Here is a 27,919-nt window from a genome sequence, read left to right on the forward strand (position 1 = left end):
ATTTCTGTATAGCCTATATACCTGTCACAATAGGAAAAATAAGTGATATTCAAGTGTAAAGGATACTTTTAATCCATTTTTTTATAAACAAACATTCATTTAGCAGCATAACCAGAAGGTCTTGAGGTATTTCTAAATGCATACACAAATTCACTTGTCCACTTTCTCACCCCCCTCCCCACACACTCACACATACCATTGCAAAGTCAGTGACACACATACCAACATCTGATTCAGACACTGAACTCCACATTCTGGAACGCATACTGTATTGATTGTGCGCATGTGCACGCACGCATCCACAAGACGCACACACTCACATATAGGCTTCAACAGACATCTGAAGGCATACATACGCAATGTTGTTCTGAGAACCATGACACCAAACACACAGTCACACATTCTCTCCAGTCCTGTTGCCACAGTCAGAGGCAAGGTGTGGGACTATGCAGAGCTGGCTCCCTTAGTGGCTTGTAAGGCAGGCACACTTAATGGTGCAATTTTGGCTGTTGGGAAGAGGAGAGATGGAAGTCAGCAAGAAGCTCTTCTATAGTGTGAACAATGGAAAGGACCAAAAATTCTAACAGAATGTGCCTTAAATTCTACACTTAAACGTTCCTTTTGTTTGTTGTGTGAATAGGCAGAAGTAAAAAAACGTGGTCAAGACAGACCAAACTGCCCTATTCTTTTCAATGAAAGCCAACTATTGAGGCAGAATCTATGCAAAGACTCGTAAATCATAGATCTTATTGTCTCTAGTCTCAACTACTTCCAGGACAAATAATGCTTTAAGAAAAACTGAGGTATGCTGAACTATGCTTTGGTGGCCTCCTACCCCTTCAGACCCACCTTCTGTGTACCCAGTTTCTTCTCCACCCCTCCGGGTAGCACCCCCCCTTTACTGTCCTTCCAGGGGTAGAAGTTGGAGCGTGGAGAGGTGGAAGAGGAGGAGGGTGGGCGGTGCGAGGGCTTGGCAGGGGGCGAGGGCTCACCGTTGTTGCCCCCCTTGCGTTTTTTGACCAGTCCCCTGTGCTCGTAGCCCCCGCCTCCCCCCCGCACGTGCAGTCCTGAGTCCCCTCCTCCCGGCCCTGCTCGGCTGTGGGAGTTAGTCGGGGTGGCCTCAGGGGGCGAGGAGTGAGTCGACGAGGCGGAGGAGTGTGTCCTTTTGAAGGCCCAAGCCGCCGCAGACGGCGAGTGAGATTCCGAGGGGGAGGGCTGGGGGCGGAGCTTCCCCCCGGGGGAGAGCGTGCCGTTGGTCTGGCCGTGAGGAATGGTGGAGGGGGCGGCGGCCTTGGGGGTCACCGAGGACGACGAAGAAGGGGGCCTGCCTCGGTCTTGAGGGATGATGCAGTTCCTGTCGGGTCCCGAGTGCTCGCCTTCCTGCGATGACGCCTTGCGCTTGCGGAGCGCGGCGGCTGCAGCGGCGGCGGCCTCCTCTCGGAGGCGGAGCATCTGTTTGCTGGGGCGGCCCACTGGGTTCTTGGGCCTTCCAGGACCTGTCTGACGTACAGCTGGTGTCACGGGGGCCACAAGCTGGCCACTAGAACTACCAGAGTTTTCTGATTGGCTAAGGGTAGTGGTGGAGAGATGACCACGTGGTTCCCTCACTGGTCCGAGAGAGATGGAAGTCCTAAGGGACGAACTCATGTGACTTCCTGTCCTGACTTTAGAATGCAGAGAGGACAAACAGGAAGAGGAGGGAGAAGAGGAGGGAAGCGTCTTGGTCGAGGGGCTGTGGGACTGGAGGTCTGTGGCTTGAGGTATTTTCCTAACAGGGACAAAAGAAATGATCTCAATGAAAGAGGGATACACTTCTTTTTCTGCTTGATTACATTGGAATCAACTCCCATAGCAGACACTTTTTTTGTGTGTGTGTGTGTGACCAATAGTAGTCTTACTTCCAGAGATGGCCACTGAGGTGTTGCTCAACCATGTTGTTGAGCGCTGACCGCAGGTGGTGCAGTCTCCGGTCGAAGGTGTACACGCCATGGCCCAGTGCATGGCTGCCAAAAGAGCAACGCTGAAGAGAGGAAAATGCAGGTTGTAACACGTAGTTGATACCACACATAATGATTGGCCAATGGGGTTCCCTGACACAATAAAGACCCGTTTGTAATATGAGCACTCCCGTATTGCAACTGTGGCATTTTAAAACTGCATTTCTTAAATGTGTTATCCATGCCTCCTTCTGAGAAGACGTTCGAGGACAAACTGAGTTTTCTCCCCATTGACCTCGACTGTGAGGAGTGAGGGTATTAAAAGAAAAGCACACGACTTAAGATTCAATGTAGAGGTAGCAAAGTTCTACAAAGATTTTTCAATGACATTGCACAAGTCTCTCCTCACCGCCAGTGGTTTGGGGTGCGTGGCAGAAGACGGATACTCGGCAAGCTCGTCGGAACCGTCCGCCTCACTCTCGTCACTGGAAATGCGTCCGTAGGTGAGGGGCGACAGGGCGCGGACACCGCTCTCTTCCTGCCTCGGCTTGTCTTCCTCCAGGGCGCTCTCTGAAGATGTCCTGGAACGACTAACACACACACACACACATTTTCAATGTAGTGATACTGTTTAGATCATCACCGTTCCTGAAAATGGGTCCTGGTTATCAGGAATTCTATCTTATGGGATGGATCACCCTAAACTATGCCTTATAAATCCCCCTACCTGAATGCAGGGCAGTTGGTAAGGGGTCTCCTGCAGTGTGGGGCTCCTGCATAGTCCCTGTCCCTGGGTGTGTCCGGGCTGGGAGAGCGCCCCCGGCCCCCCCCGTCCGAGACAGGACCGCCCCTCTCGCGGATCCTGGCCCCCGTCTTCAGCTCAGCGACCAGCTGGTTAAAGTTCTTACTCCGGCCAACCACCTTCCTACGCTGGTGGATGGAGTGAATCTGTGGAGGGCAGATGAGACAGGAAGAAAGGGTGAGCAGAAGCTCAATAATCTTAGAACACTGGAGATATGGCAACATTCTAAAGAGAGCTGACCAAACTAAAGCCTTCCAATTCCACACAATGGAAGTAAACACATAGCTTATTAGTGCTCATAAAAATCAAGTCGTTTACCGTGTGGAAGTACACCAAGTTTAACAGTGGGAGTAATACTGTCCACTAAACTCCTCGTCACATCTGATGCACAGATGGGTCTCAACGCAACGTGGGATTTCATTAGCATGTTAATAGTGCCACTACAGACACATAAGCCAAGCAAAATCTGATCTGCTCTACAGAAGCCTACATCGCAGTTAAAGACTAGACAAGCAACAATTAAAATTGCATTATTTGTACCAAGGCTGGAAGCATAAGAAGTTGTTGCCTACACGTTTAATGTTGTTTTTAATGAAGTTCTCAGCACATGAAGCCAATTGGGCCACTTTGTACCTTTTGTTTGTGCAAACATAGTACCCACAGCAAACCACAATGAGACGTGAATTAAGAAAATGAACAAGAACACTTTGTACAACTCTAGGCATCAAGACATGCGTGAGGGATGCTCTTTTCTTCTTGTACTTCCTTTCCTCCTACCATTTCCTGTGATTCAGTCCGTCCTGTCTGTCCACAGCTGTACGTCGTCTTTCACTTTCAGACGTACACACGTTCCTGCCGCTCTACTACTCTACAGATGCTCAACGACTTGTCACCCTGACATATGAATCAACACAGTGTTTAGTCATGTAACCATACGTTTAAAAAAAAGGACTGGAGTGTAGCTAGTCAAATGCAGGAGTTTAGGACAGAGAAAGTATTACAAATTGGGGATGTGACTCAGGTACAGGTCAAGCAAAAAGCAATCACTCCACAATTGTCACCCCTTTCATCAAAAGTGCCTTTGTGTCATGGATTAAAAAAGACTTACTGGAAAATTGAACGAGCAGTGTTTTCTAAAGGGATAGTCAGACATGTTATCATCACTTGCAGCCTTGGGTCTTGGACCAGTGGCCCTGCTACAGTTCTGTTAGCTTAGTTTACTAACAGGAGGAAGGTAAGGAGGAAAGCCTGATGGCCAGATGAGACGAGCTTACATTGCAGGTCAGCAGACGAGTGCAGACTTTCTTCCTTTCGGGGTCCAGGACTCCACAGTGCTTGTCTAGGTCACATTCTCTCCCTGAGGGAGGGAGTGGGGGGACGACAACAACCAGGGAGAGTCAGGACTGATTCGGGTGTCTCAGAAATCACATGTCACAAGTAAAGTCGTTTTGTTATTGCAACATCTCTGGCTGGGTCAAATAAGGGCATGGTTAGCACCAGAGAGGTTAGCAACGGAGACGTGAGTCCTTAATTCCTGTTCCTGTAAAACTGGAATTACCAGGGAAAGTATCAGGAAGTAACCTGTTTAAACTCACACCACTATTCATCCACACATGTAATGTGGGCTCACATTCAAAAGCTTATTTTGATTCTATGGCCATTTGTACTCACTGGAGGCCACTTTGTTGTAGGGTCTGGGGACTCGGTGATGCCCTTGGAGGGAAGGGGCCGAGCAGGACTCCTTTCTTTGGGAGGGGACCCTGTCGCTGGGAGAGGGTCGTCCAGGCGGGGTACCCCCGTGTGGCCAGGGAGGGTCTCTGAGGGAGGGGGGCGGGGTGCTCAGCGGGGGCTCAAGAGGCGGGGGCTGCTTGAAGATGGGGGACTCCGATTGGCTGCCATGGGAGGACTTGTCCAGAGGGGAGTGGCTAAGAAGGGGAAAAAGGAGAGGTTGAAATACCTGGCAAATCTAGGACGGTCACATGAAACGGTCAACCTTACGATACACACCCCCCCCTCCTCCTCCTCTTTCGCAGTACTTTACTGTACATACTCCTCATCATTTCTCTCTATTGTCTCCCTCCATCACGTCTTCTCTCCACCACATCCTTCCATTCAATCCCTACCAACCTTCCTTCACACCATTTGTCATTTCACCCATCTTACCGAACACCCTCCTTGCCAGTCTTGGAGTGTCTGTATTGAGGGGGGGTGGACGGGGAGGGCGGAGCTGCCCGAGGCGGCCCCGATCCCTGGCTCCGCCCGTCCCAGGAAGAGGCCGAGTTGGTGAGGGCGGACGACGGGGAGTGGCCATGACGGGGCCGCTGCTGTTGGGCTGGCGGCGGGGAGCGGAGGCGAGCGTAGAGCTTGCCCAGGTGTCCGTGTCGCCTCTCACAGTGCTTCTCAAAGGCCTGGGGCTTGACCACCTGGCCACAGTGGCTGCACACCACCAGGTAGAAATCGTCCTGACCCGGATAGTGGCCAAAAATGGACATGTCTGATAGGACAAGAGGTATGATGAAATGAGTTAGGTGAAGAGGAGGATGAATGGGCTATGGGAGGAGGTGTGCAGTATAACGGACTTGAGGCACACATGCTGCAGGTTAGAGCAGGTGTACAGGTTTGTTGTGCAGGTTAGTGTAGGAGTATTCAAGCACACATGCACAACAATGCTGTGCAGACAATGTGTACATCCCTTTGAATAATTTCCCTGTCCAATCTGACAAACACACACACCAGGGAGCGTCTGGCTGGCAGATGCTGCTGCAGACTGCCAGCCTGGTTGCCGGGCACCTGGGCACGACAGTCTACAGACTGACACACACACACACACACACACACACACACACACACACACACACACACACACACACACACACACACACACACACACACACACACACACACACACACACACACACACACACACACACACACACACACACACACACACACACCCTTCCCCTGTGCACACCCTTCCTCAGCCCCGTCTTAGAGCTCCCCATTTGCCACTCTCGCCTGGGAAGGCTAACAAGTGGAGTATGAGCTAGGGTTACTCTTGATTATAGTCAATTAATCAATCCATCTCTCACACACAAACACAAAGAGACACTGTTGTGGCAAGCATATGCACATGTATATGTACCAAAGTGAGATTTGTAGAGAACTGAAAGAAAAAAAACTGTACAACATATCAGATTGATTTTAGATGACAAATAATACAAAGTGTGGCCTCAGCAGTGAACCATAACTTACCCTCCTTCCGGAGTGACATGGCCTCAGCAGATTTCTTTCCATTCTTGTTGCAGTCTTCCACTTCGTGCCCTAGAACACACATACACACAACGCATATTGGACAAGACAATGACCAGACTAAAATCCAAGACCCTTGTCTTATTTGTCTTCAGTGGATACGCATCTCCTTTCTATTAGGGCTGCTGATGTGACACACCTGCTCCTTGAGGTGGTCAGGATAACAAGGGAAAGAAGCTACATGTGGATGGAACCAAGTACATGATGTATAACCTAGACTGTTTCTACATCATTTTCGATAATGAGAATTTGAGACAGCTTCCTTAATGACGGGCTAATGAGTCATGGCTTAACAATAGCTCTGGGCACATTATCACTGGTTGAAGGAGGACCACATGTGTAACTGTTGTTAAAGGAAATGTGGCTGTCCCTCATGATCCTGGACATGAAGTGCGCCTGTACAGGCTGCATCTGTATCCTATGAGGGGGACAGAGACTTTATATTAAAAGTTGAGTGAAGAGTGCCACTTAAGAGACGCCAGACAATGAGTGCGTGTACACACTTGGAGCGTTATGGGGAAACACAATGTCGTTTTAAAATACAAAGATATGAGTATTTGTGCTTTTAATTCGATGTTTTGTAAGCATATATTGTATGCGTAGACGACGCGAGCATTAGCATATGGAATACACCTCACACACCCCGAATTGAGATCAAAAGCTAGGCTAGCATTTACATGGTGGTAACAGCATCAGACTCCTCCTCCGTCGCCGGTGTCTGTATCCTGCTGTTAGCATTACTAGCTAGCTTGCTAGCTCTCCATGGCAAGAAGTTGCTCGCCCAACCATCCCCATGTATAAGCCGCCTTCCGCTTTTGGGCCACAAACTGTTTAGCTTCATACATTGCTATACAAGCATAACTAGATGATGCCATTACATTTTTTACATACATTTCATTAGGAGACAATATAGGCCGTAAAAACAATTTTATTACTTATTTTTTTAAAGACACCGTATGCGCTAGGACCTGGGAGAGTGAGCAACATGTTATACACCCAGCGCTAGGACCCAGCAGGGTCTTTGTTTGGGTAACATGGTTAGCGCTGCCATCCGTTTCCACGAAAATAAACCTCTATCTTTCGGTTAATTCGCGCGATCTCGCGCAATATCGATGACATAATACTCCCTTACCTTCCGATGCGGTCACACCGGCTCGTTCGGCCCAGGCACTCCAGCTTTGCCCCACGAAATCATCGAGACTAGGCACCCGCCGTTCCAGAGCAGCCATTACTTTTACTGCGCGTTCACGTACCGCCATCATCACTGCGCGGCAAGTGACTTACGTCATATCTCGCGCTCCCGACAGGATGGGAACCGAAAGGAAGTACCTGCGTGCGCGTTCAAGAAGCACCCACACGCGCAGCGTGAGGAAGGGCAAATGTTGATTTGCATAAGTGCAAGACAGGACAGGATACATTATATTTTGTTATTATGTAAAATATTTTTTTTGTGAAATATATGGAATTTTGTATTGATTGTGTTTTAAAGATAACCCGAATCATGTCTTCATGTGAACAGGAGAAAACATTTGAGACAGCTTGTACTTTTGTTCAGCTGCCTTCACATACTGTACTTCACGACTTTAGGCTTTAGTCAGTCAGTTATTTCTGTATTGACCTGAAACTCACTACTTATGATACATAACATTTTCCAACAAGGCAAATGACCATACATTAAGGACCTTTCTGATTACGTTTTTTTTTCTTTTTTCTGTATGAATCTGTATGGTATCACAGGCTGGATAAGGACCTATTAGGACATTATTATGGATCTATTTTATTCCAACCCAAAAATGATTGACATGAACCAGAGGATTTTTAATATTGTACAAATGCAATGGACATGAAAGTTAGCACCCAGATTGAGAAGCCATGTTGTCACAGTAGAACAATTAGCCAATTAACTAAACTGCACCACCTGCTGGACAAAACTGTCCAGATGTATTAGTTGACTGGCTTATATACTTGAGTTGACTGGTACTGAACCTTCCAGAGGTCAGAAAATAAACTTACTACAGTACAACAGTATAGCAAGAAGACTAGTGCACTCTTATTTTTTAATGCTCGTCAGATGTAAAGACACGCACTGATTTATATTTTCAGAAACAAGGCACAACATACAAAACAGTCAAATGCCAGAGATACTGTTGGAAAACAGAAAACAAACATAAGTCAACCCTAAATAATGAAATTCTTGTTTAAAAATCAATGTGGCACAATTAATTTAACTCAAAAGACTGATTTAAGCTTGTTCTTTGTAAATCACTACATTCTAAGATTATACAGAACAGTTGTAGTTTCCCTCAAAATTAGAACCATCTTACATATTACAAGACTTAATTAACTGACACCCTTAGTGCAAGAATAATGCTAAAACAAGTTCCGTTACTTTCCCTACAGTGAGGCTGACGTAGATCACATGAACTACAAAGAAAAATGAAATGCATGGCCAATGATTTGATTAAATTAAAAAGCAGTACAAATGAAGAAATACAGCAGGATTAATTTATTTGGCACTAATACTTTGCTAAATGTTCTGCTCACTTTTTTAAACCTAAATTCACGATGAAGCCTGCAGCCTGCCCAGTGGTATGACAATTCAACAGCAAAAAGGAAATCACAAACACAATGTCCAACAAATTACTCAGAGAAGCCACACAAACACGTTTACTTTAGGGAAACGCATTAAAGACCAAAACGTAAAAAAACAAACGACTGCATAAATAACAACATCTAAATTGCTATTCAAACAAATATTTCAAGAGGAAAAGTCACAAACAGAGGAAACTTGGTTTTGTTGTTTTGAAAAGTAACAAAATAACTGAACAAGGTAAGCTCTGTTTTGGAAGCTAAGTTAAACATAGTGTACCAATGCATACTGGCACCGATGAACGTCTAAATTTGGCAGCGTCTAGCATTGTGTCTAGCTCAACTTAAATCGGTCAACATAAATTGACATGTCTTCTATTTTAGGATGCCCAGCTGGGCTGAGCTACTGCTATTTTTGGTGGTAATTACCTAGGCACTCTCCATGTCAATTCCACTAAGAAATAAAATACAAGCCATATCTCGCAAACATGTTTATGCATGAGTATGAGGCACCGTTGTGTGTTCAAGTAGCCACCACAGTTTAGGTTGGTGCTTTTCTACACCCACTCTTGAAGTATTTTTCAAAACATATTGAAGTCGTATACAAGGGAAGTGACGCTCAAATGCAACACAAAGGTTATTCTTACTTTACTACTCAAATCCTGGTTCATAGTCATAGGTTTAATGTACAGCAGGTGTGTTAAAGTTGTACATGTCTGTCTCCCTTACCTTTCACATAGAGGGGTTTGAGTGACCGACAACAAGTAACTGAATTTCTTAACATCTACTTAGTAATAATACTAAAAAAAGTTAACAGAATTATTCATGTAGACCTGAATGCACCTGCTCAGTAGGAGGCAAGCAATATTATAGATGGACAGAGTCTTATCAAAGTATTCAGCTCAAGGCATGCTTACAGTATCTAACTACATTTCATGTAAGGTAAAGGCACTTTGTATTGGCAACATCATTTAAAAAGGTCTCAAAAAGGCACTTAATTTTCACCTCGGAAGGGGTAGAACTGATTGGAGTAGGCCTGTACATCAGATAAACAGATCAATTTGAAATAAAAGGAAATGTAACTTAAGATTGAACTTGAGCTGAACACCTGTAATGATGAAAGTGAGCTGTGAGATTAGTGTAGTAAAAAAAAAAGAAAAAAAAAAGCATTGTTTTCCTTGGTGATTTAGTTGTATTATCTAACGGCTTTACACAAGAACCAGAGTGGGACCCCAAGCATTGTTGTGATATTGTAGGTTTGGGTAGCAAGGGGGCGGAAAGGAGTGAATTAGGTTCCGGTGACTTCGCCCTCCTCCATAGTGGCAGGTGGGTTAGGATCCTTGTGGAAAGGAGTCTCCTTGTATATAAACCAACAGTTTCCACCCCAAAGGATCAGATTCAGGAAACCAAAAATCTAGTTATGGGAAGGGCAAAAAAGAAAGGCAATTATTACAAAACTAAATAAAGATCACAGAGTAACTCTGTTAAATTCTGTTATTTTATGTGTAAATCAAACTAGCTGGAGGACAAATTGCAGTTTCATTAGAATGTCTGCTAAACGTTCTTAAGGATCATTTGTTATCACTGTTTGCACTTTTTTCAACTGAAAGAAGAGTTTGCTATGGCTATGAGTGCTACCTCTTCCCTCAAATGTCTACTGCCTTGTAATATCTTTATTATTGTACTAATTATGAAACCATTTAAAAGCCACAATATAAATAGAAACGATAAATATTAGTAATATTAATATAGTTGATTTATATAACTATTATATAATTTTAATTCATATTTTAAAAACTGTGCACCAGTGCATACAATGATACTGTGCTATGAAAACCTGTCCTCACCACTGAAGCGTTGAGGCGTCCCATGGGTGGGAAGGCCCCGGGGGTGCAGAGCGGGGTGCAGCTCTGTGCTAAGTTGTTAGGGTTGGTGGCCCACTTCACATCGGTCAGGCCTTTCCCCCAGGCCGAGGACGACACCAGCCACAAGAAGGCAAAGGCTGCAGTCACAAACAGGTCCTGAGGGGCAGGAAAGAGCGCAATATGAAAACATTTTTTTTTTTTATTGAAACATGAAAGTGGAGTAACTGCATGCTTCTCTGCAGTATAGATGCAGGATTAAGATTGACTGCCAAGCCTCTGATAGGTGCTAGAACTGAACCAAAAATATTTCCAATGAAAACGGCATGTGATGGCACACACATCTAGCCCTATACTACAGTGAGCCTAGAGCTAATCTTGGTAGTAGTTCAACTAGAAGATTTGGTAAATTAAGCTTGAACTTTACTACAATTATAGTACTACTACAGTTTGACGAGCAATATATAACGTCCAACATAGTGTTGTTTCAGGCCATCGCAGGCTGATGTGATAGTGAAAAAAACTGTCCTTCTGCTACATAGTAGATTCTGCTTTCTAGTTTCCCGGAAATACCCCTCATGTTGTCACAATAATGTGTCTGAGGCTTCTGTTGCAGCTAGCATGTGGGTGGCCAAAGTTGTCACAAACTCAAAACGAACACACAGGTACTCACTACGATGGGTCCACGGCTGGTCTCACGGTAGATGTGTTGGTATCCCAGGTACAGCACCAGGGTTGCTGTGCAGTAGAGGAAGCCAAACACACCGACACACACGAAGAACTCTGCCGAGGAGGAATAGTCGCCCCTAAGGTAGGTTGTGTTGGTACCGCCACCGATACACGTTGGCACATAGTACGGAGTGCTCGGCATCCTAAAAAAAATAAGACGAAAGTGTGTTTACAGGGTGTCTGATTGTTTGGTTTAAATGAAGATCAAGCACGTTAATTTAAGCTGAATTAGAACATTTTTATTAGAAAAGACTTATTCCCAAGCAACTGTCCCCCTAGAGAGGTTCTGAATAGTTTGTCAAGGAGTGCCAGTGCGAGGTCTCCTTTCTAGACTATCGGAATTGAAATGTTCAACATAGTCAGAGAAAACATTTAAGGAGTCGGAAAGCCCATCATATATGAAAAAGAAAAAAAAAAGTTATGCGCGGAGATGGATAACAAAATTAGCATTCACCTTAAGAAAAAGTTGTGTCAACAACTCTTACATACCCTATACAGTACTCTGATGGAAACAATGACATTAAACCACTGACAAGTGTAAGTGAACTCATAAAAATGGCGGCATTGATCAATCACCTGAAGGGGTAACCGAATGTAGCTGGTACGTCCACCTCAGCGGCGGAGGCATTACATTTACTAGTGATGTGGGAGGTCCCAGTGTAACCCCCTGTGGTGGCAAAGGCAAAGATGGTGAACACCTGTCCAGCAAGAAGAGAAGGAACCACAGGTTAGCGTTATTTTATATCTTATTATCTTACAGTGGAGTTTTCACAATTAAGATCTCCTGGTTCAGGGCCTGCTGGCTTCACAAACTAGTATTCAGATGGTCACGGACTGTGAAAAACACAAATATTTAAGTAGCTCAAAGAAGCTTGAATGGGGTTTCAGTTGCAAGCATGAACTTTCTTTAAGCATTCTGCACATGCTCAACTGAATGCAACCCTAATAAATGTGTCTTAAAGGCAGGGTCGGTAACCTTTGCCAAGCTAGCAATTTTGGCTCGAGTTCGAAAGGATTCAAACCAAAATATCCCACCCCCTTCCTTTAAAGCCACTTCCCCTAAGCATATGAATGTGCTGCCTGACTACTGCCTGGAGGTAGGCAGGTAGACAGATAAGTAGAGAGTCAGGTGGCTGAGCGGTTAGGGAATCGGTCTAGTAATCAGAAGGTTGCCGGAACGATTCCTGGCTGTGCAAAATGACATTGTGTCCTTGGGCAATGCACGTCACCCTACTTGCCTCGGGGGAATGTCCCTGTATTACTGTAAGTCGCTCTGGATAAAAGCGTCTGCTAAATGACTAGCGTTAAAAGTAAATGTAAGTATCCCATCCAAAAATTGCATTCGGTCCAAATGCCTTCCAAATCATTAAGTTCAGTCCTAACTAAATGATTCGTCATGTTTATTACAGTCCTGCAATGCCAACAGATATCGAATATTTAAAATTTTACTGTCAAACTGTTTATATTCATTGGTTGCCATCAGGATGTGAAGTTTTTTTCAGAATGACAAAAAGTGCATCTACCTCTATCTTTAACAGTGCATCAGTTTATAAAGCTTGTGATTTATTGTTTTCCCAAGCTTGGGATGTGCAGCTGATCAAGGTGATCAGGTGTCCCTGATGCTGCACAGGAGGATTGTTCGGAGGAGTCAGACCGCCTTGGTGACTCAGCAAGCTCAGGTTCAAGTACAACGCCTGACTGGAACCAGGGTTAAACAGGAAGAGGCCCCTCGGACACTGCTGCTAACTTGTTAGCCTCTGTAGCGCTCTGTGTTGTGTCGCTGACAGGACAAGAGTAGCCACACACCACTTAATTCAATTTGAACAGAGGAGAAAGACCCTCCCATGATGTTCCTCAACTTCCCCCTCCAACATCTTCTTTCCACACAGGAAGCTCTCCCCCTCCTGGCCTGAGCTTAGAGTGCACACTGCTAATGCTAAAATGATGAACAGTGCAGCAGACTGGCAGACGTTGGCTACTGTTGCCTGTCCCACAGAGTAAACGCTGGAGGGCTGTCACTGATGCTAACAAGAAGAAGGTCAAAAAAGTCAACTAGATTCTCTACCTTTTGCATGATCCTTCCCTCTGGCCAGCAGCCCTTTTAATATGAGTGGCTGAACAACTTGTCAACATATACGACGTTGTATGATAACTCTTCTATACGATAACTAATAATATAGTTTGTGAATCAATGGTTTGGAAGAGAGGCCTAGTCAATCCTTCTCACACATTATTGAAGTAGTTTGTATACCGTGTTAATGCCTGCATATGATATCCTGCTTCAAAAATTAAATCTTGGACTGCACAACTTTGTTACTGTCTGAAATGTGGCCAATGATAAGTCTAAAATGTAGGCCTAAACAAACAATCGTTTAGTGTTTGGGTTAGTGTTGGAGTGGCAGCCTTGTGAGGAAACCCTTCCTCCAATTAAAACAGTTGATAGGGGCGTGTGGCGTGTCCGGACTTACTCTCCAGAATAATGCCCTTTGTTCCGCTTGTTCCGCCCACATAAGGTTAAGCTTGTCCCCAAATGGTTCTCCATTTACATAGCAGTTAAATTGTCAAGTCCAATGACGGAAGAAAGTGGACGAAATAGTAAGAGGTGGGCCACAAGTTCAATGCACACACACTGCACAAGTATGTGAAAACACACACAAAAATACATGTCGGTGACATAATAGGGCAGCAAAAAAAATCTTTAGAGTGTAGACCATTCTTATTGCTGTTCATGTTGGCAACATGCATAACAACAACAAAAATTAAGTACTTGATGAAATACTAAAAAATGTGGGCAATCTATTTCATAACCATTCAATCGCATCTATGATACTGTTTTGAAGTCCCCGGAAGACTACCGATTGTAGGTCAAATCCCTAAAACTGGTTTTCAGCTCACCCTGTTTGAACTCCATACAATATTTCACAACCCTCATTCAAAATGCAGTGAGATGGGTGGATCGGCGTCCATGTGTGTGAGTGTGTTGAGTAACCCTGGCGCCTGGAAAGACACTTTGAGAATGTGATTGCACAGCCATGCGCAGGATTCCCAGAGCATTTCCTGGTAAATGCTGCCCCCTCCCACCCCATTGCTGGAGAGATATGTTGTTGACACATACAAACAGGAGAGGGGTTTATGGATGGATTCTTAATGGTGCTTTAAGGATGCATGGACTTTGAAATTTTACCGATGTGCAAATGTTTTCTATGTTCACAGATAATTTACTTATGTTCAAATTAGTTGCTACTGAAGCATTCTGGCACAGATGTCAACTGGAACCATTCTTTATGTTCCTTGTGCAACTACAGATTATGATTTTATGATAATGTGTATTTGCGATAGTTAACCACATTCAACCTTCACTTTGCAGACAAATTACATCTCCATTTGTCTAAAAACCAAGCATACATTTAGCATAGCTAAACAGCAAAAAGACAGTAAGTACAAACAGACTTCAGGAGGATTCAAACTCCGACCTATAAGATAAGGCTATGTTAATTACCCAAAGCAGGGTGGACTGTTTTAACAGTTACAGTCCACACCTTGAGCATACAGACAGAGCTATCCAAGCCATGTCAGCCTAGCAAGTTACAGGCAAAACCCTAAATTCTGAAAGTCACATTTACCTCTTAGTTAAATGTGAAAAAAGTAGAGCATACAATCCAAGCTATCTGTGTTGAAGCTTCTGGCATTCTTCAACAAAGCAAGCAAGCAACACCCCACTATAAAAATGACTATCAACTAAAAACATCTGACTTTGGCTAATTAGCAACTCAGACTGCAATTACGTTTACACTACCAGTCCTAGTGTTTAGAGGACCCTCTAATGTCCTGACAGTTGGACATATTCACTGTCTCATGGCAAATCCCACTGCAAATGTAAATAACTATGTTATGGTAGTAGTTGCAAAGGCATGCATGCTGTCGCTAAAATATACAATGGTATTATTTATGAACATCAGAAAAGTCCCACTTTGTTTTAATGCTGATCACAGTTATTGCTGCTTCCAACTATGCACTCTCACTACAGAGACAACAATGCACAGAAGTCCCTTATTAAGAAATCAGTAGCCAAGATGAATGTATTCTATATCTGTAGTGCAGCCTCAATGTTCTTAGACACAATTTAAATACTGAAGGTCAAATGCCAAGGAGAGAATACTACATCATCCTCATATCACAAAAATGTAATTCATAAATATGCAGAAGTTGTTTAATTAAAATAACAATGCACTGCTGAATTACAGCTGAGAAGTCACATTGACAACTACTAAAAAGGGTGCAGCCCAACATGCTGGCAACATAAATAAATAAAAATAAGTGTCGGCCTACCGTACCCTTACTTACATTCACAGGTGGAAACAGATATGAGAAATAAAAGTACCCGAATTTTGCGCATTATGTCCAGTATTTTGTTTTTGTTTTTATAGACAGGCCTACCCACAAAACTATACAAATAAAATAAATGTCTAACTTACCCATTCTAATACCCGAATAAACCCCAAAGGCTCTTTGAGCGGTCCCAGATCCAGCCTGAATCCAGATAGCAGCCTCTGATGATAAAATAAAAAGACGGGGAGAAAATACCTGAATCATTGAAAGGTTAATCGTTAGAGAATAGTTACAGTAGTAATGCTAGTGGTGCTATCTACAGTATTATCGTTTCTTTCAGAACAGCTGATTACCAGATACGTATATGATGGCTGGCTGATTAAAATTATGTAAACGTAACAATTGTTGAATTACAACTATCGAAATGTGTAATGCTCCTGCTACTTATGCTAGCTTGCTAACGTTAGCTAAAGTTAGTTAGCACTTGCGTCTATCTTTAGCTCGTGTGTCCTACCTGAAAAACATCCATGGTGACTTTAAACAGCTAACAGTAACTTTACGTATTTCTAAAATGTATAAACTATGTCAAGGGTAACTTATCAGTTACATTCGGCAAAATGATGAATGTAATTAGTTATCTAAAAACTAGCATTGACGTAAAGTAGCAGGCTGATGTTGTAAACCCTGTTGCTGCTGTCAACTTTCTGAACTAGTCTAGTACACGTGACTGTAAACTTACTCTTAAGGAGACCACGCATATTTATTTGAAATCTGGGGCGTGGCCTTCACAAATTCACATTGACTGCAGCAGTCCAGTACGTTACATTGTATTTACTTAATAGATGCTTTTATTCACATAGTCTAGTGCATAGAAAGTAGCCTACAACAGAAGATCAAGGATCAGAAGTGCATAGTTCGACAGAGGTTAGAGTCAAGGAAAAGTATGTATTTACTTGCCACTTTGAAAAGTAATTAGGCAAAATCTCAGCTAGCAGGTGAAAAGAACAAAAAAATAGAGTGAGTATACTACATTGCAACTATAACATTTAAATTGCTTAACTGTAGCGCAACTATTATATCTCGATTACAATGGCCAGCTGATTGATGTATGGTATACAAAAATAATAATACTACAGTGTAATGACAACATCTTAATACCTCAGCTATAGTCTTGCAACAACATCTCAATAGTTTGCAGTTGTGTCTAGTACAGTGTAATTCCTAATACAGTGCAATGTCAACTACTCATGCGTGCAGTTTCTTGCCAGACAGTGTAATAACAGGATCTAGAAGTGTAGGGAAAGGAAAAAGTTGCTGGTATCACAAGAAGCGATGGCCTTGAGACCACGGTGGAAGGTTTGTTAAATGGGAAGGTCATTCCACCTCTGTGTGTGAGTACAGGAAAGAGTAGTGTGCTATTCACATGTTCTGAGGGTCCTATGTCCCAAATGTCCTATCTTTCCCAGCTCTAGCATATAATGGAAATCTGAAAAATATTGGTTTTCTGTTGCCCAGCACTCTCAATATAGCAAGATACACTAGGCCAATAGACCATTATACTTAATTTGGGATTTATCCGCCCAACCCTATCATTGCTTGAACTGCAGCTATCATGATGGCAACTTGTTTGAATATTTAGCTCATCCAAACAACTTAACACGTGACACTGCTGGTCCTTGGGTCCTGGGCATTACACTGACTATTTTTCAACTTTATACAGTTATTTTTGAGATAATCAAGCCACTGACACACAGTCTGCGTTTATTGTTAGATCAGGCTAGTGTAGGTTTTGAAGCACTTGCTACTTGCGAGGCACACTGGAGGGATTTTTGAAGGGGGTGGGGCACATTTTTCTAACTTAACTTTCTGTCTTTTGGGAAAGGACATATGCATGAATGTAACTCTTGTACAAATGTACATGTTCTTAATAAAAGAGCTTTGAAATAAATAACAACTAAAATCTGTGTTTAGTTACTTATTCCTCATTTAATCATCAAGGCATTGGGTATAGGAAATTGTGTATATTTGGCGTTTGATCGGACTACAGCTCATTTGAGGTGCTGGCACACCTCTGATCCATCACAGGCCCTCTACTGGACCCCTGCAGTTTGCCTACAGAGCCAACAGGTCTGCGGAGGACGCAGTTAACATGGCCCTCCACTTCACCCTACGGCACCTGGACTCCCCAGCATCCAACGCCAGGATCCTGTTTGTCGAATTTAGCTGTGCCTTCAACACCATCATCCAAGCTCTCCAAGCTGAATGTGCCTGAATCCACCTGCAGGTGGATCCCAGACTTCCAGTCTGACAGGAAGCAGTGTGTTAAGCTGGGAACACAAGTCTCTGACTCCCAGTCCATCAGCACCGGATCTCCTCAGGGCTGCGTCCTTTCCCCTCTGCTCTTCTCCCTGTACACCAACAGCTTCAACTCCAGTCACCCATCCGTCAAACTCTTGAAGTTTGCGTACAACACCACCCTCATTGGGCTCATTTCTGGTGGGGATGAGTCTGACTCTAGGTGGGAAGCTGACAACCTGGTGACCTGATGCAGCCAGAACAACTTAGAGCTTAATACTCTTAAGACATTGGAGATGGCTGTGGACTTCGGAAATAATACATCCCCACTCACTTTAATCATTATCTGCACAATGACACCTTGCATATTGCAATTTGCACTACGTTACACTATTTGTATTTTTTGTATTGTTTGTATTTTGTTGTACTATGTGTATGTCTATGTACATTGTCCCCACCTGTATATAGAACATACATCCACCGAACATAGAGGTAAATCCTCACACTGTTGGTCTTGATGTCTTCCCCCACATTCAACTATCTCCATCATTCAGCATTTGCTTCCTATCCTAACCTCTTCCTCAGACTTATTTCTCCTGCTTTCGCTCACTGGCTTCATCCATTTTCATTGGTTCTACTTTTGCCTTGGCCTTGATCTTTTTTCCTTTGACAGTTTTCTTTGTCTCATCATCTAGAGAGTAGAACACATACATAAACGTATAAGCACTTAACTAAGAAAATGTATGGGGGGGGGGTGGGCAGATGGCTGAGCTGTTAGGGAATCGGGCTATTAATCAGAAGGTTGCTGGTTCGATTCCCGGCTGTGAAAATTGACGTTGTGATGGATAAGAGCGTCTGCTAAATGACAAAATTTAATGTAAATGTAGTTCAAAACAATCCAAAAAGGGTAAACATATATTACTCAGGCTTGGAAGGACTCAAAGACCCTCAACAGTGACAAGTAAATAAATGCCCATAACAAAGTACAAAAGTGTATAATGATTAATACATCAGTTATTTGAACCACACGATTTGTGTTTTTGGCATTTTGCAAGGGTTGCTAGTGTAGTATGCTTAGTTTTTGGTTCCTTGGCAAATCATTTACATTTATTTATCTCTTTCTCTAGCAGTTTTTTTTAAACATCTTCTTTGAGCACAGTGCAATAAAGTGTAATTCTTTGTCTGCTAATTTACAAAAAGCTGGTTCCATAATTAGCACATACTTTAATACAAGTGCAATCTACCTGTAATCAACTGGATGTCTTTTCATACTTAAAAAAATAAAATGCAGCCCCTTTTCTTCCTCACTTGCTGTGTCTTCCTTCCCAATCGGTTTCCTACAACCCACTTGATAACTTGCTCCATTCTTTTTTTGAATTCTCTGTCTTATCTTTTTTGACATTGCTATTACTCTTTTTAGCTTAGTCTTTACACTGTCTTAGTTTTTCTCTTTTAAATTATCTGTCCCTTTAGTCAAATTGCATAACCTTTCTCCCCTTCTTATTGTCTCAGAATTCAATTACTTCCTCACTCTGCACGGGCAATGCCCAAACTCCTGAGCCCCTCCTAGCAGCTCTCCTGGTCTCCCATGATATGTCATATCCTGATAATTCCAGATTTTTCTTTAGTGAGTACTTTACATTGTTAATATCAATGGCATTATGTTTAATTGCATTATTTAATGTAAATTGTATTCAGTATATATTTTGTATATTTTGGGGTAAAAACTTTTCTTTCCCCATTTAAATAATAAAAAGTACAAACGGTCTCATAACCTTTTATTTTGAAAAATGTTGAACAAATCTACCGGAAATGTATTTTCAGAGCCGAGCTTCACTTTGCTACGTCACGTATAAACAACATCGTTCTTCTTCTGGTTATGTGGGTTTATGCAGAATACTTTTATGTTAAAGTTAGACATTTTACGTTGCGTAAAGTACCTGAAAATTGAATACTTTTATCTGGCCATCTTGCTAGATACAATCTATTGTTTGATACAATGATATAATGTGTCGTCTTTTTTAACAATTAGAAATGCTAGCTAGTTAGTTTAGCTAGAGCTAGCTAAGTAACGTTAGCTACCCAGCTAGCTAGGCTAGCTAACTTGGTACAGTAATATCGTTCCTGCTAACATTTGAAGATGTATACTTTACTGTCTGGCCTGTATAAGTACATGTTCCAAAAGGACGAATACTGTATATTAATACTTGGGTTGGACAATGCAGGGAAAACGGTAAGTGAGACGTTTGTCTTTTAAATTGAAAAGCTAGCCTATGGACCATAGGCTACCCCAGTATGGTACTTCCGACTGTGTAGGTTAAATGGCATACAGTTAATGTTTGGGACACTGGAATCTTTCTTTACTCATACACCGGTCAAAGTTGTACGTTATATTTATTCCAGTGACTTAATTGTAATCCTATTCTCAACTCTTCAGACCTTTCTGGAACAGACCAAGACAAGGTTCAGCAAGAATTACAAAGGAATGAATCTCTCCAAAATCACTACGACAGTTGGTCTGAACAGTAAGTCCTTTCACTGTATGTATGTATGTATGTATGTATGTATGTATGTATGTATGTATGTATGTATGTATGTATGTATGTATGCACCGATTTTCAATAAAGCTAATCTATTTGTGTTCTGCTCATCTGTTTTCCTAGTTGGGACAATCGATGTAGGAAAAGCTCGCTTGATGTTTTGGGATCTTGGAGGGCAAGAGGAACTGCAGTCTCTATGGGACAAAGTCAGCACATTTGTACAATGGTATTATTGGGTCTAATGTAAAGATTACCATATTTATTGAGAAACACTCACACCCATGACTTGAACTTCCAACAGTACTATGCAGAATCCCATGGAGTGATCTATGTGATAGACTCAACTGATGAGGAGCGACTGTCAGAATCAAAAGATGCCTTTGGTGAGTGTAAAACTTCTTCATTTTAAGTATCTTCAACTAAAACACGTCAATGGGGATCTTACTATTTAATTACTACAGTATACAATATTTTATCCATGTGTTAAGCACTGGCCCAAATGATTGATTATCCTCCAAATTAGATAACATTTTGGTGTTCTTTTATTACTTTTTAGCTTTTCCTTTTCCTCTTTCAGAAAAAATGATTAGCAGTGAGGTTTTGGAAGGTGTCCCACTCCTTGTGCTGGCTAACAAGCAGGATGTAGAGGTATGGATATTGTCAAACACTGAGTCAGCTGAGACAAAGTACTAGTAAACCCTGTTATGAAGAAACCTTGTTTTCAATTTGGTGTGTCTAATAAGTTATTGGATGTCATTCTTTAATTTATATTATTGTCCTTGGAAAGATCCATTAAGTTTATTTAGATTGTGATAGTTATAAGGTATCATGGTGTCATCTCTGTTTTTAGTTTATCATATATTACATTTAATTTCATGTTTGATAATGTTGGCACTTTTAGTACATACTTCCAACAATAGTCAATAAACATCATGTACAGGAAACATTTATACTTGGCCACATAGCCTTAAGGCCCCGTCACACCTTAACGTTCTGGTCGACGTTCTATGACGTTAGAGGAAACGTTCCTAATCGTCCATGGTTGCTGGTATAGCGCCAGAAGAGCAGTGTGTGGACGCTGGTGACGCTGGTAATCGGCGGTGATTGGCGGAGAATGCTGGTCCCCCAAAAAAGTTTTGAACATGCACAAAGGTTCTCATGGAAACCAGCGTTCTTCAATGTTTAATTGTACATTTATTTACATTTACATTTATTCATTTAGCAGACGCTTTTATCCAAAGCGACTTCCAAGAGAGAGCTTTACAAAAGAGCATAGGTCACTGAACATAACAACGAGATTGTCCCAAACATTGCAAGTAGCCAAAAACATGAAGCATACATTGTGAAAAAGCTAAACAAGTGCCAAAAGGGAAGACCCATAAGAGCATGCAGTTATACAAGTTACAAATTAAAACAACATGAACCACAAAAGTGCAGGACTGTACCTGTAGAAGACAATCAACAGTAACATATTTCACAGCGAGTACAAGACTTAGCTTCTTTATATCTAACCTAAAAGAGCAATGAGTCACTTAATAAGAGTCATTGTGATCCTGGAGGAAACTAACTAACAAGTCCAGCCAAGCATTCTTAAGTGCCGTTGTACTCCCGGAACAAGTGCGTCTTGAGCCTTTTCTTGAAGGTGGGGAGACAGTCAGTGTCCCTGACACTGACTGACTGATTGTAAACGCTGGACACGCTGAAGAACGTTTGTGGAACGTTTGAATAGTGGTGCACGTGTTTGGCTATTGTTAGTCAGTCGTTACTCTAGCGTTACTTGGTTGTTATTCATCGTTTGCTTTGTTTTCATTGTTTGCTTTCGGCACACGTTGTCACGACACAGTGACACGTCATCACACTTTAATAGTTTTCAGGGGTGTCTTACTTGGTTGCGTTTACACGCTCCTCATGCGTCAGTCCCACCCTGGTAATGCCTTATAGTCACACGTTAGTCATACGCCAGATGTGTCCACCTTAACCTAGAACACTCAAAATGAACGATTAGAACTTTCAGAGAACGTTGACCAGAACGTTATGGTGTGACAGGGCCTTTAGTGTTTAGTGACTGCCTGAAGCCGGTCACACAGACTTCACCAGGCACTGAGTATCTTCGGTTGTGTCTCTTTTCCATTCCTGTACTGCGTCTTATGTATCTGCATGTAAAATACATGTTTAGTTGGATTCAACACAACTAGAACTTCTCTTCTGTGCTGATCCCTCCTTGACCTGTCTGCCTTTGACGTGGTCAACCAGCTTCTCATCTCCGTGGTAGCTTAAATGGGCATTGCTGGAACTGCCCTCTGTTGGGTCAAGTCTTACCCATTTGATAGGACCTCTTTAGCACCCCGCTCCTTTGCTACTGGTGTCCCGCATGGACCAGTGCGGGGACCTCTTCTCTACACCAGATTGGTCATCAAATCACATCTTCTCTTATCACTGCTACGCTGACGCCACTCATCTTAGTCTCTCGTTCCCCCCATGGGTCAACGAGAGAAAGAACGTACTGATACTCTCCACGACACAAGGGGATCCATCCATTTCTCCACCGTACTCCACCCAGCTGCTCCGTCCAGGCCACACAAGTCTCCCATCTTGATTACTTTATCTCCCTCCCTATGACTATTATTATTGTCATTACCTGCGAGTTGGTCCCTTCTCTGAACGCTGTGTTTTAGGTTCCTTTTGTTCAACTGCTAATCTTCTCGTCGTAGATTGGGTCATCTACATGTGAACACATACATATTCCTCTGCCTAATATCCGCAAATTAAAGCAAACTTCCTTATGTTTACTTATGTTATGTTGACCTTAAGGTCACTGTTAGTGTTAGGGTTAGTTGTGCCCCAATTTCTGGCAGAAGTAACAAAAAAAGTGTTCCTTTCTAAAGATTTTGGGTGATTACTTAATGTCTGAATCTTCCACTCCTAGAACTGTATGTCGGTGCCAGACATTAAAACTGCTTTCAGCGACTGTGCTCCTAAGATCGGGAAAAGAGATTGTCTGGTGCAGCCGTGTACTGCCCTAACAGGGTGAGCTACCATTTCTGAACCATAAACTATTATCTCCTGTAACAATTATGGTACATTGTTGGCATGGATGACAGAATTACATATGTATTGTTTAATTGATGTATTATATTGTCTTGTTTTAATAGCTGTACAGCATGAGTATGCACTAAAGAGGAACATTTATTTTCTTGTACTACATCTGTAAATACAAAACATTTGTCTTCCAAATTATTGAGGCAAATTCCTGTTGTAGTCTGAGAATACATTTTTATATTTCATTTCTCAGGGATGGTGTGAATGAAGGTATCGAGTGGATGGTGAAGTGTGTCGTCAGAAACATCCACCGGCCACCAAGACAGAAGGACATCACATAAAGCGAGCAACAACTGTCCACCTCCAGCCAATACAGAACTCTAATACCAGATGGTCACTTTGCTACTGAGTGACAAAATGCAAAGAAAGACTTTCCCCCTTTGTCATTTTTGGAGTGGATGCAGATGAACAATGTAATCTCTCACCTAAATTTGCATTATAATTTACACACCTACAGAACATGAGAGTTTCATTGTGTTTTTTTATTGTGACTTGGCAAGTAGTACGTAAAGTTGACTGCTTTTCGTGTAACTAGTTGTTCAGTTTCTCTCTACAAGTGTTCTGTCTGATCATGTGGTACCAGTTGATAGATGGAGGACCAGCAGCAGTGATCTGGCCGACTGTGCTTTTATGGTTCCCAAATCTGTCATTGGGCACAACATTATTCCATTTAAAACTATTGTTGAATTTGATATTCAGATGTAAACTATTAGATGGGTGGTGTTAGGCAATATGTGAGGATACTTGAGATGAAGTTTCATGTACTTTGGACTGTACCTTGTAAGGCTGCACCATCTTGTAGGGAACATGTTGAAAGACGCATTTTATATTGGTATTCAAATCTGATTGTAGTGAATATATTTCTACACTGCCTAACTTGACTTCTGTCAATTAAGAGAACATATATGATGACAAACAAAAGATTAAAGTGAATTAAGCAAATTAAGTATTGAACCAAAATTACTTGTTTTGCTCCATGCATTCATTGTTTTTGTGAGATCTATTTCACCAGGCTCGGTTCTAGAACAAATCGGATGGGCAGACATTTGGTTTCCACAAGGTGGAATTTTGTGTATAGCTTTCTTATTGACACTCTTATAGGTAAAATAATCGGCGGTAACAACAGTGCAACGAGTCAAAGTATTGTTTTTGCCATATACATTAACCTTTGTCAACAAAAATATTTGTAATGTATTACAAACATAATATAACATAATTTGTTATATAAAGATTAAGTGATGTGAGTGCAAGAGGCAAGTCTTGTAGACTGGAAAGCATGACTGCTTTGACTGGAAAGCATTTAGATGTAGGATATGTTTAATTACTTTATTTGTAACATTTCTGGTAAGACCCAAACTCAGTATGGTATCAAATAAGGCCTCTAGAACAATTTCCACATTTCCGTAAAATAATGATAGAGTGCCCTCCTGGATGCCTCTTCATGCAAGAAATGATGTTCCTTTGGCCATTTTTTTTAAAAGTGTCCTCATGAGTGCCTTTCAGGTGCAGAAAACATTATGCAGTACCCTATAATATTCCTTCAACATGATATTGTGATGGTGGGTGCTCTTCCCTTCAATGGAAAAAGGTGCCTATACATGACAGTTGTGAGAAGGATGCCCTTTCCAATACAAAAACATGGGATGCAGTGCTGCATAGGGTATCTCTACAGGTGAGAGAATGTGGGGAAGTTTCCTAAAGGAAGCCCCTTCAAGTGGGGAAAATGTGATGTGGGGCAGTATAAGTGCCCTTACAATGGGCTAAACTTGAGGTTTCCTACAGGTTCGTGATGAGAAGTGTGGTGTTTCAATCTTAGCGCTAGGTAGCGCTGTATGCAATGATTCCAGTTTAGAGTATAAGTGAATGTAGTAGAAGAGCCAAGAAGAAGAGGTGGCCCAGATGGACACATCAGAGAATGTCTAATATGGGGAGGACTGCCACTCTCGGGAAACTTCCGAGTTCTGAACTGGTTGCAGTTCCACTCTAGTTCCATATGAGGGCACTAACAAGCGAGTGCAGAATGAATGGAGGTCTATGGAGCTATACCCCTCGAAATCCACTCTTCTCAGGATATAATTTTTTGTCTTGTAATTTGAATCCTGAATTCGAAAGGGGAGGCAAACAAAAAACACACTGCTGGGTGTTAGATCTTTTAAAAGTCGCCTTTCTGTTCTATAAAGCCTTTTAAAATGTCCATGACGTCATACACATCGTACGACCTGAGATACTGCTTTACGGCAAGCTCTGGGGTCTACAAAACAGGGGTGAAAATGTGCATACGCCATTTTCCACGCAAAGGTTGTGATTTATAATAATATAAAATTAAAATATTTGTAATATTTATATATTTTGTTTTCCTCACACACGTTTTTTTTTTTCTCCCTCGATTTCATCATTATCATGAAAATTAAATCCAGCAGTGTTATTTGCGCTTGTAGTGAGTGATAATTGGTCCATAAACACCTTTTAGGCCTACAATCCAACTCAAATTTTTAATCAAAATTCAGCGCTGTCTGTCTCACCGGGGCGTTGTTAGACATAAAGCTCTACTGGGGCACAGGCCCCTATTCGTATCCCTTTTTTTTCTTCCAAGTTTGCTGCGCACAATGCACTACTCGGCTATAGAAACTCCCCTTGCAACCCACTATACAACAGATCAGGGACGCAAGTTTGAAATCAGCTTTGGCAGGGACATCAATAGTTATTGCGAGCACGCACATTTTTTCGCATTAATTTGAGCACAAATACTGTGTTTTTTGAGCTTCATGTAATATTATGTTTTAGTCCAAATAAGATGAGCGGTTGGCCTATCATTTAAAAATGTTCTTTAGTTTTGTAATGTTTTCTTAGCCTACCTCAATTCTGACTTGTGTGCCAAGTCCATCACCTGGGGCCTCATGTATAAAGGATTACGCAGTTTTCATACCAGAAGATGGCGTGCGGCCAAAAAGTACCTACGCACAGAAATATTCACATGTAAAAAACCGGTCGTACGCCAGGTCCTGCGCACCTTTCCTTTATAAATCACAATCAACGTGAGATTGACCGCACATGAACGAGCCACTGACCCCGCCTTGCCTCCTCCCATAAATGAATATGCAGATGGACTATAAATGCGCTCCTGAGGTCATCTCTTTGTCTGAATGACCATATTTCTTCGAATAAACGCCGCCCTCGAAGAAATGCCGCACCAAAAATTAACTTTAAACGCAGCAGCGTTTATTCGAAGAAATGTGATCTGATCACGAGATGTTCCTTGCACCACGCAGCTCAGTTTATACGCGAACCCAGCCTTTTCACATGTCTAGCGTATTCGAAAAGCTCAGTTTTCAGTGTCCGAAAAACGCCGTATTAGTGTGGATGGGAGGTGAAAACGCAGACATATGTATGCGTTTTTAAATTCACTCGGGCTGGTGTGGACGGGGCCTCTGTCCTCTACCGTCTACATCTAGGACGGGGTCCACGGAGCTTTTCAGATACAATGACATTCAGTTAACTGCAATTGCAATGGCATTGGGGTAGCTTTCGCTCTATAGCTATTATGGCAACATGAACATGGAAGGCGAAAGAAATATGCTACTCCATCTTTATAATTTATTTGACCAGTTTAGTTACTGTAGCCTACTTCAGGTACAAGTATTATCACTTAATAGAAACGCGTTTCTCCTACGCAGAAGGCGAGCGTTGTAGGCCTACTCGGTGTGCCTAAACGATAGGGGGACAAGGTAGAGAAGACGGTTTAAACCAAACAAAGAGTGGCGATTCTAGTATCAAAAGCTTTTTATGGCACACTTTACAGGGCATGAGGAGCCACCAAAATTATTTGGGGGGGGGTGTTAGATCTTACAGTCTCAAAATATGAGGGGGAGGGGGGGGGGGGATTTTGGCAGGTACAAAAAACGGTGTTGCCAAAATCCTACTCCAACAGTAAGTCAAAAAGAAGGACTGAATTGCTGCATCATTAAATAGTTGGTTCAAGTAGCAGTTGGTTTAAAGGATTGTTTAACTGGTGAGGTAGTTTGCGAGATAAAGAGAACTCATACACAGTAGCCAACTGCAATGCATACATGGTAAAAATAATGAGGCATTTAGGTGAATTAAACATAGATAAATACAGCTCTATTTGAACATTTCAGGGATGTAGGAGGTGGAAGAAAATACATTTCCTATGTGCCCATGCTGAACACAGTAGCCATTTCCTTATCACCTGTTCATATAGCCTACACTATTTTTCATACCTGCCGAAATCATACCCCCTCATACTGTATCTTGGCACTGTAAGATCTGACACACCCCAAATGTATTTTGGCGGCTCCTCAGCACTATAAAGTGTGACAGAAAAAGCTTTTAATACTAGTTGTATAAATATAAAAGTTAGAAGGGGAGTAGGATTTTGGCAACACTGTTTGGTTCTTGTGTTCTCGTGTT

General features: G+C 42.3%; 3 protein-coding genes across 3 annotated transcripts; 1 reads left to right on the forward strand and 2 right to left on the reverse strand.

Annotated features, from left to right (window-relative positions):
* Positions 1-48: 48 nt before the first annotated feature.
* Positions 49-7,346, reverse strand: atxn7l2a (ataxin 7-like 2a). The gene is made up of 10 exons (XM_084704925.1): positions 7,181-7,346; positions 5,992-6,060; positions 4,903-5,233; positions 4,411-4,664; positions 4,014-4,096; positions 2,665-2,885; positions 2,347-2,527; positions 1,899-2,020; positions 850-1,768; positions 49-506 (listed from the first exon to the last, which is right to left on the reverse strand). The coding sequence occupies exons 1-10, from the start codon at positions 7,308-7,310 to the stop codon at positions 489-491; spliced, it is 2,328 nt and encodes a 775-aa protein (XP_084561051.1). The 5' UTR covers positions 7,311-7,346; the 3' UTR covers positions 49-488.
* Positions 7,347-7,845: 499 nt separating this feature from the next.
* sypl2a (synaptophysin-like 2a) lies at positions 7,846-16,272 on the reverse strand. Its single transcript, XM_084704926.1, has 6 exons — positions 16,072-16,272; positions 15,704-15,778; positions 11,805-11,926; positions 11,173-11,371; positions 10,485-10,658; positions 7,846-10,051 (listed from the first exon to the last, which is right to left on the reverse strand). Exons 1-6 carry the CDS (start codon positions 16,084-16,086, stop codon positions 9,926-9,928), a joined length of 711 nt encoding a protein of 236 aa, XP_084561052.1. The 5' UTR covers positions 16,087-16,272; the 3' UTR covers positions 7,846-9,925.
* A 3,408-nt stretch (positions 16,273-19,680) lies between these two features.
* arfrp1 (ADP-ribosylation factor related protein 1) lies at positions 19,681-24,433 on the forward strand. Its single transcript, XM_084706341.1, has 7 exons — positions 19,681-20,085; positions 20,290-20,377; positions 20,516-20,598; positions 20,694-20,775; positions 20,970-21,040; positions 23,319-23,419; positions 23,685-24,433. The coding sequence occupies exons 1-7, from the start codon at positions 19,993-19,995 to the stop codon at positions 23,770-23,772; spliced, it is 606 nt and encodes a 201-aa protein (XP_084562467.1). The 5' UTR covers positions 19,681-19,992; the 3' UTR covers positions 23,773-24,433.
* The last annotated feature ends 3,486 nt before the right edge of the window (positions 24,434-27,919 follow it).

This window comes from Hypomesus nipponensis, chromosome 9 (assembly GCF_054491055.1).
Source record: "Hypomesus nipponensis isolate SF chromosome 9, ASM5449105v1, whole genome shotgun sequence".
Lineage (NCBI taxonomy): Eukaryota > Metazoa > Chordata > Actinopteri > Osmeriformes > Osmeridae > Hypomesus > Hypomesus nipponensis.